The sequence below is a fragment of the Cibotium barometz genome, chromosome 51 (assembly GCF_041138505.1).
Source record: "Cibotium barometz isolate CiBa-2024 chromosome 51, ASM4113850v1, whole genome shotgun sequence".
In the NCBI taxonomy this organism is placed as follows: domain Eukaryota; kingdom Viridiplantae; phylum Streptophyta; class Polypodiopsida; order Cyatheales; family Cibotiaceae; genus Cibotium; species Cibotium barometz.
This window is the reverse complement of record NC_141096.1, coordinates 747,993-771,385: the sequence shown is the minus strand read 5'-3', so window position 1 is coordinate 771,385 and position 23,393 is coordinate 747,993. Positions and strand designations below refer to the sequence as shown.

Below are 23,393 nucleotides of genomic sequence, written 5' to 3'. Positions count from 1 at the left end.
GTGCCTATAGGCACTTATTCCAACTCACGGGTTGCAAAAAAGGGTTGTGATAATCCTTGTAAAGCATAGGAATAATTATAACAATAAGGTGAGGCTTGTGTCGAATATGATGTTTTTGAGGTCATGTGTTGGGCATGGGTCAAGTTGATACGTGGCCCCATCTCACCTTCTAAATCTAGAACCACCAACAAATTTATGCTTATGTGTGTATTAATTGATTATCAAGAGCCTCAGGTTAACAGGTATTGAGATTGAACATTGCCCTAGTTTTGATCATTATTTGGCATAGATATTTATAACTTCTTCAACTTACCTTTTTCAAGCCTCGTTAGGTCTTTTTTTAATTGTAATGTGAAAAGACCCTATGTGGGAATGGCCCCTTGACTGGACGGATGAGAGAGAGAGGCGAGCGATGGGCCGTGAAGCGCTTATTTAAATAGGATTAAAGCTATATTTAAATATGTAGGTTAACTATAGTAACTTAAAGCATGTTTATAGTTTACAATTATACTTTACTTATTTATAGACTTTATATAGCTATATAAATCAAACCTATAATTTATATATAAACCCATATAATTTAAGTTTATAAATAACCTATTTTTAGGAGTAATGGAGTCTGACCTTTTTTCTAGATCCTTGGTTCTCATTTTGTGAAGTAGGTCTCTTCTTGGAGTAATTAGTTTTATTGATCTGCATTAGCTCCACCACATGGCAGAGCTAGACCTCAAATAATTCTAGCTCTATGATGTGGTCTAGGTAGAATAAAGCTCTACCACGTGGTAGAGCAAGATCAAATGCAATTCTTGCTCTACCACGTGGTAGAGCAAGATCAAATGCAATTCTAGCTCCTTGGTTCTTGTCATGTGAAGTAGGTCTCTCTTGGAGTAATTGGTTTTGTTAATCTGCATAGTACACAGTTAGATCGATGCATTCTAGCTCCACCACATGGTAGAGCTAGATCGATGCATTCTAGCTCCACCACATGGTAAAGCTAGACCTTAAATGCAATTCTAGCTCCACCACATGGTAGAGCTAGACCTCAAAGTATTTGATCTAGCTCTGCCACGTGGTAGAGCTGTATTCTACCTAGACCACATTGTAGAACTTTAAGGTCTAGCTCTACCATGTGGTGGAGTTAGAATGCATCAATCTAGCTGTACCATAAACCACATTGTAGAGCTAGAATGCCTAGAGGTCTAGCTCTACCATGTGGTGGAGCTAGAATACATTGAGCTAGCTATACTATCTGGTAACTATATCATGTGGTGGAGCTAGAATGCATCAATGTAACTATATCATGTAACAGAGCTAGAGTTCATTGATCTAGCTCTACCATGTGGTAGAGCTATATCAAAATAATCTATCTAGACACCATGGTATCGCTAGAATGCTTTGAAGTCTAACTCCACCACATAGTAGAGATAGTCTTTAATGGGTTCTATCTCTACCATATGATAGAGCTAGTTCTAGCTCTAGTTCTAGCTCGACCACATGGTAGAGCTATACTTCATGGTAGAGTCTGATGTACGTTTCAATCTAAAAAAAATTGCTTGCTAGATTTGATTACTAGTTTAACAAGTCCAACATGATTATGTGCAGGATGGATTTCCAATCTGGAGGGAGGGTCTACATGATGTTGAACAATGATTCTGTTGGTATTGGCTGCGTGTGTAGAATTGATCCAAATTCCACTTGTAGTGGAACAAAGATTGGTCAAGGAAATGTGTCATTACTTGTGGAGGAATGCTTGAAGGATGTGGAACTACCATTCCCTGCTATGGATACCATTTATCTAAAAAATGCATTATGGAGTAATGTTCGTTGGCCAAAAATGCTTTTAAGGCCTTTCACAAGGGAGCTGGAATTTGGAGAGTGGAGTGAAAGATGTAGTGATGCAGATCAAGAAGAGTCTGTGGAACCTCCAATTATAGATGCAATACCGATAACATCTCCAAAACTTAACATGCAAATCCGACAATCTTGGAAGAATGAGATGGTTCTTCTAAAGGATGAGAGCATGGTGCAAACTATCAATGAAGGGACTATCTTATATGTGTTTCCATTTGAATGTGTCAACTTTCAACAACTTGGTGATGATTGTGTGGGTGTGGCTATTGAAAGTGCAAATGTATTTCAAACTATGCCGCAAGTGGATAGTATCACCCTAGTTAAATGGCCTATTAAACAGCTGACAATGCTGGATGGGAGCCCATTGCAACGCTATGTTCCGCTTAATGGCATGCATGTTGAACATGCTGATGTATGTAATGAGGATAATGATGGAGATGTAACTAATGAGGCTATTGTTGCCCAAACCTCTGCAAAAAGACGCTACACTTTCATAAACAGGATTCCAAAGCAGAAACCACAACCAGCTTCTGCATTATATATGTCACGTGAATCAGTTCAAAGGATTTCATCCATTGATTGTTGTGCAAAAAAATGTTGTCAGCTAATCGATCGTGATGTACTAATGAGGATACGACAAGACTTTTGGGGACAATCTCAGGAGTCTCGTACAAATTATGTATATGATGTGCTTTCTACAGCTTGGCATCGTGATTCAGCTCAAAAAATTAAATATGAATTTAGGTTAAATGGGGTGATTGTTTGTTGCAGAGCATGGTATGAGATGCATGGTATACCAAAGACATCCTTTTACCGTTATAGGGAAAAGTTTGAGTCCGGTGTGTGTCAATATCTGCATGGAAACACAGGGGTATTGAGGAGAGGCCTACAACATGCTAGTGAGGCAAGAGCACTACTTGATGAATTTGTGAACATGAATTCCGAGCCTGCGCCACACAAAAGTAGAACAATGCTAGATGGCTCAAGGGAAACCAGGTTGTCGATTCCATCAATATTCAAGCAAGTTGACATTTTAAATGAAATCAACGCAACACTTGAGCAGTTGGGACATGAGAAGAGGCTATCAAAGTCATCGTTTAGTAGAATTTGGAATAAAGAGTACCCACAAGTGTCCCTAACAAAGGCAAGTGAGTTCTCCAAGTGCACCTTAAGTAGTGGTCTCAAGGCAAAACTAGAAGCCAAACCTAGTCTAGAAGAAAGAGCAAGGCTCCTCAGTGAAAGAGATATTCACATGCGACAACAACAAAGTTGCAGGAGCTTATACTATGCATGGCGCATATTTTTGGAAACCCAACCACAAAAGTATGTATGCATCATCCATGACAAGATGGATCAAAAGAAAACAGCCATTCCCAGACTACGGGTCCTTCCCAAGGGTGTGGATTCGGGATATAATTTACCAATTGCATTGATTGGTATGATCACTCATGGCCATGCAGAAGGTCATTATGGACACTATTTTGAATGGTTTATGGCCATCTGATCCCAATCTAACAATTGGCTCAATTGCAAGTTGTTTACATAACTTAGAGAGGATGGATAAGCATCCTCTTGGTGATCTAGTAACAAATGGGCTTCCAAGGAGCAATGTTTCACTTCTACATGCTTTAAATTCAAGGACAGCTTTAGACAACCACAATATGAGTGATGGTAAAGATCCCATTGTTGAACCATGTATAAATCAGGGAGACACAATGAATTGGGTTTCCTCGTTTTGCAAGTTGCCAGAAAACTTGTTGCTACAACTAGATAATTGTGCTGGAGAAAATAAAAATCGGTACTTATTTGCCTATTTGTCATTGCTTGTTGCACGGGGTGCTTTCAAAACTGTACAGTTGGGATTTCTAATGGTCGGACATACACATGAGGATATAGATGCCATGTTTAGCAGGTTTTCAGAGAAATTAAGAGTGGGACAAACCTTTACTTTACCACATTTGATGGATACTTTAAGAACCAACTCAACTTCTTCTCCAGCTCCCTTCTTGCTTACAGAGGTCCCTGACTTCAAGGCATATTGTGATGGCTACATTTGTGATGGGCAAGAAGCACTTATAGGTCACTCCAAACCACTTCTATTCAGGTTCTTCATGGAAGGAGACACACCGGTAATGCAATTTAAGGCACATGTAGCTATTTGTAATTGGAGTGGAAGTATCCGTCTTTGGAAGACAGACAGTGAAGGTAAACCAAGGTTACCAAAAGGAGATCCACCTCTACTACCAATGGCCGAGCATATAAAGATGCATGCAGAAGTAATATCAGGATTGAAGGGTTACATAAAATTTTGGCAGAATCTAAGTAATGGTTCATTTGTGCCAAGATATTATAGGCCCGTCATAGATTATAGGAGTAATGTAATCGAAGAGCTTGGAAAACCAATACAATCAGAGGCAAGAAAGTACATAAATTTTTGGCCAAAATCTGAAGGGTCCCATCAATTAGATGATATGAATGTTGAACAATTGCAGGCACAAAGATTCTTAGGTATTGAAGAACATAATGATCATTATTGTGGGCTTGCACGGGATAAACCAAGGGAGGCATTTAACCCTATGCTACATGTTCAGCAAGGACACTTTGTTATGCTGCACCCAGATGACACAAACATCTATCCAGTTTGGCTTGCTATGGCTGAATCGGATATTGATGATGAGCCTACATCACCAAATTACAAGAAACTCTTGATTCAATATTGGGGACCTTGTGCAAGGAAGAAAGGTTTGACAGATACTCAAGCTTATGCTGATTGTTGGAAGGGATATTGGCAAATTAATGAGGCAGAACAACAAGTATGGGAAAATGCTGATGCAATTCTTTGGTCGTGGAGACCAAGGAATCCACCACCATACAAAAGAATCAAGATACCAGAAAAGGAAGCCCGTAAAGCAAAAGCATGCTTAGGCTTGGCCTGTGAGGATGAAGCTCATATTGATGGTTCCTTCAATGAGGAGTAGCATTTGTAGATGCAATATTGACAATGTGGATTTTTAGGTTATAACTCTAATATCCAAATGAGATGTACTTTTGTACTATCATCTTTTAAATTACTTTTTATTTTCACTTATTGAATGAAATTTTTCTTTGTGCCTCCTACATTTTTTTGATATAATAATGTTTCTATCTTATTTGTTCAATTGTTTCATAAATTTTGTGCAGTGTACAACTCAATTGGTGCAGGTCCTTGTTGCAAAGAAACAAATACCACTTTCTTATTAATGGTGTTTATCAACACCACCTTTCTACATGATTATCAAACTCCTTTCAAAATATGTTTATGCACAAATACTAATTATACCACTTTTTTGGTTCGAACAGTGATTATCTCAACACTACCTTCCTCCATTCTATATTAAGAAATTCCACAATAACTATTCCCACATTAAGTGGGAAATTCCCATAATACATGAAACCTCTCAATTTCAAAATTCCCATAATGCGAGATTTTTCCCATAATACCTAATACGGTCTTATAAGAGAAACACACAAGATTGCAGCGTCATTGCTAGCTTTGAGGGAGCCAATGGAGCCATGGATGATTATTGTGGCATAATCCAAGATATTAGATGCTTCTTTGTGTATGTTTTGGATGTAAAGTGGTTTAAGGACGTGGTGGAAAAAGAGGCCCTAATGCAACAATCAAACGCCATGCAAGTGGCTTTGTAACTATTGACTCCACAAAGTTTTGGCAAAGTAAGAAGGACACACTAGTACTACCGCAACAATGTGAACAGGTACTATACACATATATAAAAGTACTCACTTTTAAATATTTGATACCTTCAATACAAGGAAAATAACATGATTGTATTTGTGTTTGAATTAGGTTGTCTATCAACCAATGGTGGATAATAACAGATGGTGGCATGTCATACCTATTATGCTGCGTTCCAAAGTGATGTATAGTACATTTACGAATATGGAGCGTATGGAGGATGATCATGGCCATGGAGGTGATGATGACCGTGATACGAGAGAGGAGGATGATCATGAGATAGGAGATACACATATTGAGGCCATTACCCGTGAGGACGAGCCTACCATTGGTGATGCTGATTTCGATGAGCACATGAGTAGCACAAGTAGTACTGGGTTGAATGTATTTGTAGATCTAAACACTTGTTTGGATTTTGAAGTAGATAGTTTGGCAAGGGTTGATCTCATTGAGGATGAGATTGCCATCATTGATATTGGCTAAACTATTTTACATATTGTCTCATTCTCCTCACCTCACTTATTTTTTGTATATGTGGGTTTGCAAAAAAGCATTGATCTGTTTTTGTTAAAATTATGTGCTTTGGTAATCATGGGCAATTTTTGGAAAGCAGTGATGTACATTTACCAGCCTACACCAAAATCTCACTTTTTGTACTCTCTGTTTTGCATCTAAATACGCGTCTAATTCTCAGTGTAGACGCACTAATAGACACCCTAATACACGCGTAAATAGACACGCTAATCTCGTGCTAATACACGCGTAAATAGACGTGCTGTTAGATGTAGTGTTAGATTCTCAGTGTAGACGCCCTAATAGACGCGTCAATACACGCGCTATTAGACGCGCTGTTAGACGCGCCCGTAATTTCTCTATTCAAGCAACGCCTATAGACGCGCCCGCTATTTTGTGCATCTATCAAGTGCGTCTATAGTTGCTTTGTGTTGTTGTGCAAGAGGGACGGAAGTGCCAGGTGGAGTTCTCAAATGACCCTAGCCTCTCATCAAGTGTTTCCCAGGGTTTGGTGGATGGTCATGATGCTCATGATGATGTGCACATTGTGGAACCTCTTGTGGCAGTAGCACCACATAGTTTTTATGGTAGATCTCTTGCTGATATTCTCACAGAGAGGAGCAAGTTATGTGATTCATTTTTAGTGGAGTCTAGTTCACCACAAGATGTAGGTTTAGATATGCTTCATGATAGTAAGGTTTCTTCTCATGTTTATGATGATATTTTTACACATGATGCCGTGATGCATAGTGATATGGTGGATGATGATCTCATCCAGAGTCTTGATGATGATCTAGAGGAGTTAGCTTTGGCTAGTATTGATATTGATGCAGATATGATGACTACCTTTCACTCTATTTACGGTGATCCAATTCTTCATGCAAGTGTGGAGACTCACATTGAGTCTACTACACATGATCCAGATTGGAGGTTCCATTGATTAAGCCTATTATGCGTAATGGTGATGATCACATTGATATGATCTTATTTGATGGTCCTCCAAGTTCACACGATGTTTGTCTCCATAATGATCCTTTACATCCTGATGTTTCTCATGATATTATTATTGATGATGTGTATGCCACGCATGATGGGATCCATGTTGATGGATTTTCCCATGTGATGGAGGGTTTATCCCATTGTTTTATGAGGCATGATGGGGCCTATCCATGCTATGGTTTCTTATACTATGCATGATAGGATTTATTTATCTTTCCATGATCATATTGATGGATGTTCAAGAATATGCTTATGGATTCTTTGTTGCAGTGGGATAGCATGGATTTTCCTATGCTATTATCGTGGGGATATCATTCGCCTATGGTTCTATTTGTTCATATTCTTTGATGTTGACATGGAGGATAAGGTCCTTGAAGGCTTTTTTGGTGCTTGGCCACACACATGCAGGATGGAGCAGATTTCTCTTATTATTATGGGCCATGCATTGTGCATGAATAATGTGCTTACTTATGTGATGATTCTCTTCATCATGGTGATGATAGTTCTATTGATGGGGTGAGCATAGTTATCCACTATGTGCTTCATTGGGTGATATGGTTCTAGTGCTTAGTGATCATGTATATGATGCACATGATGAGGGTGTTCCAGATGTATATTCTATTATGGTGGTTCATGGTGATTCTATGATGATTTCCTTGGTTGATGATTCAACCATCCATGAGTTGCTGATGCAGATGCTTTTAGCCCACTTGGTTGATTTCTTTGGTGATGAGATCGTACACCATATGCTTCATCGACTTATTATTTTGGTGGTATGCCTTCCTTGGCATGTGTCCCAACCAGATGGAGGATCGATATTGAAGATGCTGCTGGTGATTCTTCGTCAACATATCTTTATGGTGATAGGCAATTTTTGGCCTATGATATAGATGCTGGATCTTCATGCAAATTCTTGTGTAGCCTCATTATTGATTCATGGTTTCAAACATTCATATTGTATGATATAGCATGGTAATGCATATACCTCATAGGATTTCATTTCTAGCATACATCTATCATCTATGTGGGTTCAATCTTCGGATTGGGAATCTGACCCACCGGGTGTGCCAGATGTTAGTGGAAAATATTACTCATAGCTTTAGGATATAGCTTTGGGGGAAAACATTAATAAAGTGTGTCTATAATAACATATTATTTGGAAGGGTGGCAATCCATACCCCTTCACATCTTACCTTTTCACCTTCACGTGCATAGAAGCATACCTACCATCATCCTTGTATTCGACACAATTCATGAATGAATGACAAGTAAGCAATTTTCATGCACACCAAAATCTCTCTCTCTCTCTCACACACACACACACACACACACACCCCACACATTCACATTCACACATGCACACATGCACACATTCACATTCACACATGCACACATGTATGGATGTACATGTATAAGTATATCCACACTTATATGTTAATCTTTTCCAGTTGTATAGTTTTTTCACATAATTCTTAATAAAAAAAGACATGAGGATTTATTTATTTTTACTTTAAAGTAGCAGAAACGATAAAGAGCAAATTTACATACTTTTTGTGGAAAAGGAAAAGGTGTCTTATGTGTTTACATGTGTGTGTGTGTGTGCGCACGCGCGTGTGCGTGTGCGTGCGTGCGTGTGTGTGTGTGTGTGTGTGTGTGTCTTGGGGGGTTCACCTCTAAGAAATTTTATGTATCATGTGCATTCAAGGGGTATTTAAAAAACCTCTTACACTTACATACTTTTATAAATAAAATAACCTCTTTTTCTTCAGAAACTTATAATTTTTTTTCAAAATTGGTTTAAAAAACCCCTCCTATAAATATAATTATGTAACTTTTTTAAATTAATATACCCCTCATGATGAGCTCACGTGCTACACTTACATATTTTTAGGTGAACCCCCCAAGGTGGGTGGGTGTGTGTGTGTGTGTGTGTGCGCGCGCGCGCGTGCGCGTGCGCGTGCGCGTGCGCAAGGGATTTTATAGGTTAAATCTCAATTTGGAGAATCTTGCAAATTCTACCCAAACCATCCCCATATTTATTTATATTTTAAAAGACATGACTATTTATTTGTTTTTAATTTAAAGTAGAAAAATTGATCGAGAGTAAATTCACATATTTTTTGTGGGAAAAGAAAAGGTATGTGTGTATGTGTTTACATGTGTGTATGTGTGTGTGTTTACATGTGTGTATGCATTTGCATGTGTGTGTGTGTGTGTGTAAAAGGGATTTTATAGGTTAAATCTCAGTTTGGAGAGCCTTGCAAATTCTACCCAGTCCATCCCCATATTGAGAGACTTTTGCTAAATCTTCCAAGTTATGATAAATGGAAAGTTTTAAAGCTAAAAGTTGTATTCTTACCGCATGGCATACAACGTTTCATGCTCTGCCTTAGGTGGTAAATATGTTTTATAAATATGCAACTCAATCACTTAACTCAGGGTATCACATGCGCTCACGGAGTATTTAAAAAACTTCTTACCTGTGATTTTTTCATGAATAAAATCACCCCTTTTTCTTTATGGAATTACGGGTTTTTCAAAATTGATTTAAAAAACCCTTTCTATAAATGTATTTCTATAAATTTACATTAAAATTTTGAATTTAAAAACCCCTTCATTTGAACTCATGTGCTATACTTACATACTTTTAGGTGAACCCCCCGAGTCACTTAAAAAGAAGTTCTTTCAACGTGAAAGCTCCAAGGTTTTTCAATTACATTTGGCTCACCACCTACTATGAATATAACCTATATATTTAAATAACACATTTTGTCAACTAGCACTGGGAGTCGTTTCCTTGAGAAGACATATTTTGTCAACTATTTCTTGAGGAGAAATAAAGTCTTATAGATTCCATATTTTAAGTGTAGTTGATTTTATCAACTAATATTTTTTGGTTGAGACATGAAATCGTACAAATTCAAATATTAGTTGTTGATATTGTTCACAATTGAGCTTCATTCACTCACATCATTTGAGTTCAAATGGTGATGATATTAAGGATAATGTCTAAATTATAAGAAAAAGCCAATTTACCCGTACAAATATATATATGGTGATGATATTAAGAATAATTCCTATATGGTGATGATATTAAGAATAATGTCTAGTATTAAAAATTACCTATATAAATATTAAGAGAATTCACATTGGATAAGGTCAAATGTCTAGTTTTGGTTTTTTTCTATGAGTCTTTCTTCCTCATGGGCACAATTTACTTAGTTTTTTGCCTCTAAATTTTCTTCATCAATGGTGAGAATCTCGAATCTATAAGCCCACTTGTATTGATAACTATCATTAAAAAGGCCAATCACAATGCTACCATCCACCATCCTTGAAAGAGAGGAAATGTATATTTGATGTGTATTAAATGGTTCGGTTAAGCGAGGACCCTAAATAAGTAGGCATCATGGGAGTTGGGCCCTATAGCTAAAGTCCCTAAGAAATAGTAGAGCCTACATGTGTGATGGAACAAACTATATGAAGTAAGTTTGCATCTCCAAACTAGAGTTGTTATCCATTTGGTTATATATGCTTGGGAGTTTTAAGGATTAAATATATTTTTCTTTACAAGGTGTAACTCTATCGATAGAGATCATTCATATTACTCTAAGGACATGTTCGGATGCTTACTATTGGAGTGCTATCAGTTGAAAGGCTATCAGGAAGGTCATGCCTATTTACTATTCCAAAAAGAGCGCTAAATCCACATCAAGTCGTTTTAGGGTGAAATCACTCTCATCAGTGTTAGAAAAAAACCATCCTTTAGTGTAAATTTCACAGCCCAAATTGACAAAAACGAGTTGTAACCTTGCTTTGAACTTAAAGATTCATATTTTTAAAGTTTTAGTTATAAAACCGATAAACCGATGCATTTTTTCAATAAAAACCGATTGAGCTTGAAAGTCATCCATTTCATTAAAAAGTTTATTTCTAACATTGACTCTAATCACATTTCCTAGCCGAGCTCTTCAATGCTCCAAAGTTCATGCATTGACTTCGTTGTCCCTGCTCCACCTATGCTTCATTCCCACCTTGAATATGCCTTAACTTTGCCTATAATAAAAGTGCCCATTGAAACCTTGGCCCATAGTGCATCAAACTAAGCTAAAAAGAATATGTTGGCAAGCATCCTCTTAGAAGGAGCTATTCTCAGTTCTGGAGGTTAAAGGGTGGGGATAAAAGCTAGGTGGCACTATCTACAAAGGGGTGGAAAAAAAAAGGGCACTCCTCACTGTGGAGGTTATTTGGCCTCTTGATTTCTAAAAATAGAGGCAGCTTGGAATTTGGACCTGGTCATTTCAACTGAAATATATTTTCCATAAAAACGAAAGATACATAATTAATTGAGCATTCCATTTTCACCCTCTATACATGTCGAGCAGCACGGGCTGCACGTGAACAGGAGGAATACACATGTACAAATCTCATAGTGTCCATGGAGGGCATGTTGACGTGGCTGTGAAAATGGGAAACTAGCCATAGTTGGTTGCTTTGAATCTCATGCTGAGCTCTCGATTTCGATGGACATCGAGTCCTCCTCCTTTCCCACAAAGGAGCTCCAGAACCAGTGGGCTTCCCACACGTGCACCATCTTGTCGATGGGGATACCTTTGGTCTCCGGCAGGAAGAGCAGGGTGAAGGTGCCCATGACGGCCAACCAGGCAGCAAAGAAGAAGAAGATGCCGAACTTGAAGACGCACAGCATGGACAGAAACGTCTGCGCGATGATGAACTTGAAGAGCATGTTGGTGAAGACGGTGACGCTCTGGGCGGCCGACCGGATGTCCTGTGGGAAAATCTCGCTTGGGATAAGCCATGCGAAGGGACCCCAAGAGCCCTTGTACACGCCCACGAACAAGCACACCATGGCTAGCTCTATGGCGCTGGCACTGCGAGACAGACGCTGAGATTTGCCGTGTATTCCCACCCCAAATATTATCCCTATCACTACCTGCAATCGAAACAGTGGTTGCCGACGACAAGTATTGTTAATCATGTGATTAAGCAAAGCTAATTAAAAGAGGTTTATGGATATCTACCATGCAAGAGAACATGATGAGCGAAGAGGTGAGCAGAATTGTCCGCCGGCCTGCCTTGTCTACTATGAAGACAGAGATGACTGTGCCCACCACGGCCACCGTGCCTGTGACGACGGTGGAGTAGAGCGACGCCTGGTCTCCAAGACCTGCCGCTTTGAAGAGGAAGGGCCCATAGAACAAAATGGCATCGTTTCCAGAGACTTGCTGGAAGAAGGGCAACGCCATAGCCATCACCACCTGCGGTGCATTCCGCCTCTTGAAAAGGTTCTGAAAAGACGTATTGGACTGTATCAATTCGGCATGCTGGGTGGCCTTCACAAGCTCCTCATACTCGAGATGGATGTTATCGTGGCCTCTTATCCTTGTCAGGACTTGTTTGGCTTTTTGGTGCTTGTTTGTGCGGATGAGATAGCTCGGCGTGTCGACAAGCACGAGGCTGGCAAGCAAGATCGAGATGGAGGGGACGCCCGCCACAGCCAGCGATAAGCGCCAGCCCCAAGGATGGATATGCGACGCCAGATAATTCACCAGATTGCCTGCGAATATACCCACGGCTATGTTGATGGAGAAGAGCATATTCAATCCCCCTCTAAAGCTGGGCGGAGCAATCTCCGACAAGTAGAGAGGCACTGCCTGCCAATTCAAAACACCTCAAAGCCTTGCACCTTTACTAGGGCTAAGTAAAAATCTTAAATTACGGATTAAGGAGGTATTGGAGACCTGATTAGCACAGCCCAGGCCGCACCCCAACAGTACACGCCCCAGGATTAGCATCTCCAAGTTTTCAGCACCCGCCCCAAGAACCGTTCCTGCTATGAAGAGAAGGCCCGCCATGAGCATGGTGCTCCTATGCCCGTGCTTCCTAGTCACCACGCCTGCAAGAAAAGTTGCAAAGAGGGCTGCAATGTAAAGGCAGGAGCTGTAGAGCTGGAACACCTGGTTGTTGTACTTGCAGTAGTTGTCTTGCTTTGCGCTGTGCTCGCTCGTATACACGCTCGGATAGAACTTCTTGAGAAAGTCATCCATGATCGAAACCCCGCCTAATCAAACAAGTAAAGTATGAATGATTCAATAACCACCCACATGCTAGCTGCACACCATATAATCCATGGAAATCTGCTTGCAAATTTGCCTTTAATTAAACTGAGCTCCATACCTGCCACCACGAGATCGTAGCCATACATCAACCCTCCACTGCCTGCCATGAGACAAGTGAAGAAGACATAAGGTGTGATCTTCGATGCAGCAGCTGGTGGTCCTTTGGGAGAATTAGCGCCCTGATCTGGTCTAAGAGTCATGATGAGAGTAGAATGTTGGTAGTGCAGTGGAAGCTTGCTCTTGCGCAACAATAAATGGACCTGAGCGTTCATATGCAGAAGATAAATTTTCAACGATGGAGTTCAACGTTGTTACACCGGATCTACCACGGTAGGAAATTTTCAACGATGGAGTTCAACGTTGTTACGCCGGATCTACCACGGTAGGAAATTTTTAACACTGCATCTACCACGTTGACTCTACATAGAGAGGACGGAGAGTACGGGACGGTGTGGCGGAGTGGGCATGGAGGAATCCGAACGCGTATATATATATATATATATATATATATATTAGTTTTTCCGTCTATTAGTCAAGAGTCCTGTTCTTCTTTTTCAAACGCTGGACCCGTGATTGTGACGTAGCGCCAACAAACAATTAGTCTTGTTGCTCCCGTCCTATCCTCTAGCATCTATTTGTCTGTTGTTGAAAAGCCTTCCAACTTGCTCACGCGTGGCATGCACGCCTATTTAGCCCTTTAAATTTTGAAAAAAACCTTCATAATTTGGCGTTGAAGATTTAATCGTCAAAGGTTTTACTAGAAATTAGACATTTAGGCTCAATTGTGCTCTTGCTATGGCATTATAAAAGTGATTTTCCATTATCACATAGGGTAAAGGGGCCTATAATGTAGTTATACTTTTAAGTCTAGTCCAGGTAACTAGCAAGGTACAATTTCTTTCAAAGTTTCATCCGAAATATTTTTCCACAAAGCTCATTAAAAAAAAACCAGTTAATTGATGCACGTTGACATGTGGTTATCTCAGTTGACAAACATCTTCATTATTTGACACAATGTCAACAGTTTGTATGCGAAAAAAGGAAACCTTCATTCAATATGTTGCATAAGCGCGCTTGGAATGCTTGTGCATCTTGAACTTCAGGCTTCTAACATGAGAATATCAACTTACAAGGCTTAATGAACGTACATAACTCGGAATGGGCACCCTTGGATTACTTACTTCCGAGCAACTAGTGAGAAAATATATAAGCCAATCTCTCATGATGTAATTTTTCTTCTTCCCATTTGTGAAATAGAGCTAGTGTTCTCTCTACTCTCTTATGAGCTTATATGGAAGTGTAGATTAAGTGAGGTTGGGAAGGATTTTCCGTCACAGCTCTCTTCTCTACTCTCCTAGTCCTCTTCTCTTATGTTCTTTCTTGTGGAGCTATGTATTGCATGATGGCATATTCAATTTTTAGTTCCCATACCTATGTCATCGTTCCTTGATTCACATATACCCATGATGACACAAGGAGCTATCATGGTTTTAAAACATGTGCAAGATGATAACTCAAGGTGCAAGCTCTTGCTAAGAGTGTAGATATAAATGCTTTATTGATTTTATCATCTACTATTGAGAGTCTTTTTCTTCTATTCTAGCACTCCACTCTCGAACCCTTTGGCAATTGTCTCTATCACCTATTTCCAAGCTTGTTGTCTCACTAACATGCACCCCTTTTTATTGTTTATACATGGTGTCACTCTAAGCTTTTAAATTTCATTCAACTTGTTGCATAGCCTCGATAGTACATGCATATAAGGCCTTTTGATAGCTTGCGAAATTGTAATTCTAAGGGTGAAAAATTAACTAAGGTATTTAGAGTACATAGATGAAAAGTATAGTCCTTTTTTTGAAATTGTGAAATTTCACTTGTATCCGAAGCCAATTTTGTGTTTTGGTCCAATGGCACTAAGATTGGTTTAGAACATATCATCCCATACTTGGACATCATGTCCAAAGCATAGTGCCTCTACAAAAGCCAAATCCCATCACGTGATCTAATCACCTTTATACCAAGGAAGTATCACACCTCACCCAAATCCTTCTTTTCAAACTTCCTCTTCAAGAGCACCTTCACCTCATGAATGCCAACATCACTGTCCCCTATGACAATCAAGTCATCAATAGAGCACTATTAGAACAATGCCCATGCCAGTCTTTTCACATAAAGTAAAAATTGTGTTGTAGATATATGAAACCTAATAGTGGCAAGATACTCTCCTATCTTGTCTGACCATGCTCTAGGTGCCTGTTTCAAGCCATACAAGGCTTCATGCAACCTACAAACAAATAGCATGGTTATGTAGAGAAGTTGTAGTCTCACAAGAAGCATGTCAATACCACGAAGTACAAACCCATCTAGAGTTGCAATGCATTACTCGCCACCCCAAGAATGGAGACCCAAGGATGGTCAAGCCCTCAAGTTCCACTAATCCAATGCTTAGACCTTCGTAATCTAGCCACACAAGAGAGAGAAGCTAGTAAGCTTCCTCTCTCCCTCTCTCTCTCTCTCTCTCTCTCTCTCTCTCTCTCACTCACTCACTCACTCACACACACACACACTCTTAAAACCTAGCTATTCTCAAAGCAAGAATCAAGAAAGCAAGCTCACCTGCACACACACACACACACACTCAAGCACTCACACATGCAAGCAAGCAAGCTCTACAAGACTCCATAACCAAGAACAAGCATAAACATGGAAGCATGCAAGAAACAAGAAGATACCCAGATAAGCAAAGAAGCTCCCAATATTTTTTTAATTGTAGATTATATTATCAAAAGTGACCTTCCACACCCTCATAAGTCACTTATATACATGTGGCCTTTTCTTGGTTGCCCACACGTACGGGGTGTCCAAAACATGTTCTCTTTACAAGTACAAGCCTGTGTTCAAGCGGAATACGAGAGAGAGAGAGAGAGAGAGAGAGAGAGAGAGAGAGAGAGAGAGCTTGTGGTGGGTGCACAATCCACCTAGATCAAGATAATGTTCTTATTAGAAGTATATGCCATATGTACAAAGGGTAACTAGGCCATTGGTCTTTACCCCAACAACCTCCCACTTAAAGGCCAATGTGCCTTTAAGGGAGAACAACCAATGGACATACTATCCAATGCCCATCAATATACGGCGCAATGATCAAATTGCTGACTAGGTAGACTCTTTGTCAGCATATCTGCAAGGTTATCATCCGTATGCACCTTGACAAGCTCTATGCGCTTGTCCTCAAGTACCTCTCTGATGAAATGATACTTGATCTCAATGTGTTTGGTCTTCACATGGAAGACTGGATTCCACGCTAGCTGAATAGCACTCATAGAATCACTATGCAATGTCGGTATACTTGTAGGAATCCCCAAGTCTCCCACTAACCGACCAAGCCATATGGCCTCTTTGCATCCCTCAGTGGCTACAATATACTCGGCCTCTGTGGTAGACAAAGCAAACGAGACATCCATGACATTGCACCACCTGCAAAGGTGAACACATATCCAGAAGTGGATCTCCTGTTATCCACATGCCCTGCAAAATCAGAATCTGTGTATCCAAGTACACGTGTATCTCCTCTGCCAAAGCAATACACATCTCCTTAGTGCCCTTCATATACCTCATGATGCACTTAACTGTCTCCCAATGTCTCTTTCCTAGATCTCAGCCATGTACCAGCTAACACTCCCACTCTGCAAATGCAATGTCTGGTTTAGTAGCTATCATGGCATACATAAGACTGCCAACTCCTGATGCATAAGGAACTTTGGCCATCATGGCCCTCTCCTCATCGGATTTAGGACTGTCATTCCGACTCAGTTTCACATATGGAGGCAATGGAGTACTCAATGCCTTCCCCCCTCCATATTGAAGCTCTACAAAACTTTAGTAACATACTCCTTCTGAGAAAGCCAAAGAAGTTTCTTACTCCGATCACGCATAACACGCATGCCAACCGGCATGTCCCAAATCCTTCATATCAAAGGCCGCGTGTAACTTGGCCTTTAATGCATCCAACTCATAAGTGTTCTTGCTAGCCAATAGCATATCATCCACATAGAGTACCAGGACTATAAGACTACCATCCTTAGCCTTTTTAGTTTAGAGGCAGTGATCTATTTCATTTCTTCTGAAACCCTAGGACCATCATGAAAGCATCAAACTTGTGATACCATTCTCTAGGTGCTTGCTTGAGACCATAGAGGCTCTGCTTTAGCTTGCAAACCATCTACTCTTTGCCCTTTTCAACAAAACCTTCTGGCTATACCATGCAAATCTCTTCATGAAGATCACCATGTAAGAATGCTATCTTAACATCCATCTGCATAAGCTCCATATCCTCTGTTGCCATAAGTCCAAGGACACATCTGAGTGTGGTCATCTTCACTACAGGAGAGAAGATCTCATCAAAGTCCACACCTTTCTCTTGCTTGAAGCCTTTAGCAACTAACCGCGCCTTGTACTTAGGCACATCATCACCGGTGACCTTTATTTTATAAACCCATTTACATGGCAGTGCTTTCTTTCCACGTGGCAAAGAAACCAAGTCCCATGACTTGTTCTTCATAAGTGAGCTCATCTGTGACTGCATAGCACTCTCCCACCTGCACTGATCCTCACGCGCATCATAGCCTCTTTGTGGCAAGAAGGCTCTCCACAAATTAGTAAGCATCACATAGTCTGCGCGCCTGGAACAAATCTATCAGGCGATCTAGACATTCTGGTTGATCTTCTCAAGGGCATTTCAGCTTGTTGTCCATCCTGCATATGATCCACATTCTGCTCATCATGTCCACCAATGGATGATCTATCATCTGCCCTTTGTTGTGTACCAGTGGGAGTACCTGGTTGCACCATTTGATCCACATTTGGTGCTTGGACAGCTTGCCTTCTACCATCATGTGCTGGCGGATTTACATCCTGAAAAAAGACTTGGCACATTTCAACATCTCTGATGGGTGTCTTATGCATCTTCTTCTCATTGAAGAAGATAAGACCACATCATAGCTACATATGATCTTCTTGCCTTCTGGATCCCAAAGACGATAACCCATCTCTCCACTTTCACCATAACCTAGAAAGATGCATTTCTTAGATTTCGGATCTAGCTTCTTCCAAAGCTCTTTTGGCACATGTGCATATGCCTCACACCCAAATATGCGCATATGACTGTAAGAGGGCTTCTTGCCACTCCAAGCCTCTTCCGGAACACCACCGTCCAAATTCTTATTGGATGATCTATTAATCACATGTACTGCAATCTTCATTGCCTCAGCCCAAAATCCATCAGATAGACTAGCATGAGAAAGCATACACTGCAACCTTTCTTGAATGGTGCGGTTCATCCTCTCTACAACTCCGTTTTGGGCTAGAGTACGAGGAGTAGTAAGCTCCCTCTTTATGCCACGTGTGTCACATAAATGCTGAAACTCATTGGAGACATACTCTCCACCATTATCAGTCCGCAAGCATTTAAGCCTTCCACCTGACTGATTCTCAACCAAAGCCAACCATTTCTGAAACACATTGAACATGTTGCTCTTATGAGCCATAGCATAAACCCAAACTTTCCTGGTTGCATCATCTTTGAACGTGACAAAATATTTAGCCCCTTCTAATGACCGTGTAAGCATAGGACCACATACATCTGAATGAACCAAGTCCAGTTTCTCAAGCTCTTTCTTAGCCTGTCTCTTGTGGGCTGATTTAGACTGCTTGCCATAAACACAATGTTCACAAAATTCAAAATCAGAAAAGCTCAAATGCGGCACATAGCCCAAACGACACAAGCTTTTTCATTCCATTTTGGCTCATATGGCCCAACCGGCAATGCCACAAAGAAGTGCTTGGCTGCTCGGCTATAGCAACAACATTATCAGTCACACCTGATACATGCAAGGAATATAATGTCCCACACTTGGCACCTCTTGCAAAAACCATAGAGCCCTTCTGTATTTTCCAACTCTGAAAACCAAAAGTAGTCTGATAACCACTATCATCCAACTGACCAACTGATATGAGACTCTTGGTTAGCTTAGGTACATGTCGTACATTTTTCAGAACAAATGAGGAACCATTTGCAAAAGAGAACTTAATGTCACCTACTCCCACTATGTCACATGCATAGTTATTGCCAAGATGGACACAACCATTCTTTCCACTGTTATAAGTGGTGAACCATTCCCTGAGGAGAGTGACATGAAATGAGGCACCAGAATCTAGGATCCAATCCTGGGAATATCCATCATCTGAAGTAGTCAGTACTTCTACAGGTAGACTAGACATGAAAAGTATCTCATGGTGGTCACTATCAGTGGTGGTGACTGCATTGATTTCCTCAATCTTTGCCTTTGCTTTGTCATTCTTCTGCCCCTCTTCCTTATTGTTGGCATCCTTTTTCTTCTTCTTTTGCTCCCTCTTCCATGCATAGCAATCACACTTTATGTGGCCCTTCTTGCCACAATGATGGCACTCTATGTCCTTGCGACTTCTAGACTTGCTGCGTGACCTGCCTCTTTCCTCCCCTAAACTGCTTTCTACCTCTTTCCACATTAAGAGCTGCATCCTGCTTGCCATGATCCATGGACTTCTTCCTGATTCCTTCAGCAACAAGCAAACTACCCACAACATCATTAAAATTCAATACTCCACCAAGTGCAGAGTTACTGATAGCTGTGCGAAAAGTATCCCATGATGATGGCAATGAACATAAGAGGAATATTGCCTTCATCTCCGCATCAAAATTCAGCTTTTAAGCTTGAAGCTGACTAAAGATGATGTTGAATTCATTGAGGTGGGATGCTATGGATCCACCCTCCTTCATCTGCAACTCAAATAGCTTCTTCATGAGGTACACCTTATTGGAAGTTGTCCCTTCTCATACGTAGCACATAGCTTGTTCCACAAAGCCTCTGTAGTCTTTTCAGTGACCACAGTAAAATAGATTGTCTCTTCCAAATGCAACCTGATAGTAGATCTCGCTAATGTATCCAACTCATTCCAATGCAACCTGATAGTAGATCTTGCTAATGTATCCAACTCATTCCAATCATCCACAGACATGGCTACAGGCTTAGCAGTTATCCCCTTCAAGGGTTTTAGCTGCTTCTTTTGAATGAGGACATGCTGGATCTGCTCCTTCCAGAGCGAGAAGCTCGTGCCATCAAACTTCTTAATGTTAAACAATGCATTCTCCAATGCCGAAGCCATCACCAAAACGGCTAACAAAACAACCAAGATACACTGCACCAATGCACCAAACTCAAGCCCAAAAAATATCAATTGCAATGAAAACAGCCACCTGCACACTTTTTACTACTGTAGAGAAGTAGTTTGCACTAATACCGGCCTGTTTTGGGCAGCTAATAACTTTTCAACCATAGCTTAGTGCGATTGCTATAAAAAACAAACTTGGAGAACTTTGATAGCTCTATAACTGTAGTTCAGTGCAGATCCCAGATCTTCATAGATTTGAAGTTATTCACCTTTGAAAGACAGCCTATGGCTCATTCACAGCAACTTCTGGCAGTATTGTACACATCATAACTTTTGATGCATACTCCAGATAGAAATGCTTCCAAAAGACAAATTGAAGTCTATCCAGAGATCTCCGACTTCTCGCAAAAAGAGAATGAATTGATAAAGCCAGAGTTACGTACCTTCACTAAAAGCATTATGCTAACAGTGTTGAGGATAAGTGACAATGCTCTGTGAATCCTTCCAAGACAAGGTGAGCTTCACTAATTTCTTAATACAAGTGTCCAATGTAGGATTTGCACAATTGATCAATTCAACAAAGATTCTACATATCAAAGATCTAAAACCCACTCTAGATAGTGACATAGTAAAAATCATTGTCATGGAAAGCTCTTTTCCTAACAAATTTTACATCGCTAAGATAATCAAGTCAAGGTTGAAAGGTACGACTTATCCAGAGTTGTATGTATAGCACTTGAAGCTACCTTGAACTTCTCACATCCTGGAGTTGTTGCTCCCTTGGGCAGACATTCAGTCCCAACTTTAATTTTTAAGTATTGGAATGGCTCTCACTTAGAGCATTGGTTCTTCCTTGTAACATGGGATGGATCTCGAAGGACGCCGATGGACTTTGTCACACTACTACACAATGATGCTAAGCTTCTACCAAGAGTGCAAAAAGAGATATTCCAATTATTTTATGGCTTTGTATCGTATGCATGAAGCTGGTGTGTGCTACACAACAATCTCCATTCAAGAAACATCATCTTTCACTTGTCAAACAAGTCTAAAGATCTTTACATTGGTGTTATTGATTGGGCCATGAGCACAGATAAACAACAATAAAAGGTTATCCACCTACAACAAAAAATAGGTTAGAACAGCTTCTTGAAAAAACTTCGAGCAAAGTGCAAGCACATTGCACCTTCTATTATTGACATCAATACATTTTTTTAAAGAATTATGTATGAAATTAAATGGAATACCATAAGCTATAAAGGCTTCAGTCCATTTCAAATGTAATTATAAGTTTCCTTACCAATCAAAACCTTCTTTCAATTTACTTTGACTACCAAGTTTTGTTGCACTCATCACATTGCAACTGCATATTTTTCTTTGATGCATGAGATACATGACCACTTATAGTTTCTTCAATAACAAGTCTATTATTATTCATATTAGAGATCATATAAAGTTTTTTTTACTATGTCTGGAAGAACTTCCTAGTAATGTATATACTTAAAAAATATAGTCTATACCTCATAAGGTGGATTAGGACATTTATCCACATTTCTCCCTAGGCCAGTAGATGCTCTTTGATTCGAGTTGCTACTGTGGTAAATGTAAGGCCACAGGTTCTACATTGCATTTTTGAAGTTGTTGCAAGTTTATGTATCTCCTCCACATATTTCCAATCTGGTCCTCTCCTCATTTGCACTTTTGCTTTTAACATTAGTTTTTCACATTTTAAAAATTTATTAAAATATAAAAAAAATAAAAAAGTATATTTATTATATAAGTGATAATTTTTTTATTTATGTAAACTCTAAGGATAGAGTATTTAAAATTTATTTTTTAATAATTATTTACCTTTGTATAATTTAACAAAAGAATATATCATATTTAAAATAAAGTAAAACCTAATTTTTTGAAAATTTGATCAAATCTTACTTTAAACCACTCAAACAATCATTCTTTGTAAGAATCAAAATTTATGTTTTTACTTTATCAATTAAAATATATTATTTATATAATAACAATAATTATAGTTTACAAATGAAAAAAAATTCACTTCATCAAATGAAACAAATATTATTTATCTCATCCACATGAAAAAGCTACTACTTCAACAAGTGAAAGAGTTACTTAAATAATTATATCATATCTTACAAATTAAAACATTGTGTTTCATCAAATGTAAGCATAATAACTATTTATTATTTTTAATAGATAATAATAACTATTTATTATCTTTTATAAATAATAAAAAATGTACATTTTAATATAAAATACCCATATTTCAGATGAAATAAGAAATAAAAATAATAAATTATAATACTATATATATATATATATCAAAAAAATAAAATTATATATATTCAAATGAAAAAGAAGCTTAATCAAATGAAAGTGTTAAATTTATTTACCAATCCTTCTTGATTTATTTGATGTCTTGAGAGAGAAAACCCTCGATCAAAACATACATGTATTGTCTCTCAATTCAACCTTATATAAAATTTTAAAATTTTGATTTAAAAATTTTGACCCAAAAAACTAATTTGTTGAAATTTCTTTCGATTTAAATAATTTTTTTGACTGAAATAATGTTTCGACCAAAAAAAATTGTTTCCACCAAAATGTGAGTTTGAAATCGAATTCCTTCAAAATGATGACGTTTTTCTGAATTATTTGGCCAACTTTTTTAAGAACTTATATGATTTTTCTGTTTTAATCAAATAATTCAAATTGTGTATTCGAATTAATGCAACCTAGCTCCTTACTCTTTTTTATCTTTCCTTTTCATTTTTCATTCTTCATCTTGGCTTCTTAATCTACCTTGGTGTTAGTCTCAAGCTCTAACCTAGACTTCCTTGCTCATCGGTAGCAAATGTTTGCTTCTGAGTAGGTGGGTGCTTATTGTTGCTACCGCAGATCTCTTGTCCTTTAGTTGGTGCCTTTATTTG

At 39.1% G+C, this 23,393-nt stretch overlaps 1 protein-coding gene across 1 annotated transcript; it reads right to left on the bottom strand.

Annotated features, from left to right (window-relative positions):
• Positions 1–11,397: 11,397 nt before the first annotated feature.
• LOC147609186 (sugar transport protein MST4-like) lies at positions 11,398–13,575 on the bottom strand. Its single transcript, XM_086787764.1, has 4 exons — positions 13,298–13,575; positions 12,862–13,181; positions 12,142–12,774; positions 11,398–12,053 (listed from the first exon to the last, which is right to left on the bottom strand). Exons 1-4 carry the CDS (start codon positions 13,509–13,511, stop codon positions 11,601–11,603), a joined length of 1,620 nt encoding a protein of 539 aa, XP_086643890.1. The 5' UTR covers positions 13,512–13,575; the 3' UTR covers positions 11,398–11,600.
• Between the last annotated feature and the right edge of the window lie 9,818 nt (positions 13,576–23,393).

Coding starts and splice junctions, on each gene's coding strand:
- LOC147609186 (XM_086787764.1), bottom strand. CDS start 13,511: ATGAACGCTCAGGTCCATTTATTGTTGCGCAAGAGCAAGCTTCCACTG. Junction 12,775..12,861: donor GCCTGGGCTGTGCTAATCAG/GTCTCCAATACC, acceptor TTGAATTGGCAG/GCAGTGCCTCTCTACTTGTC. Junction 12,054..12,141: donor TCATCATGTTCTCTTGCATG/GTAGATATCCAT, acceptor TTTCGATTGCAG/GTAGTGATAGGGATAATATT.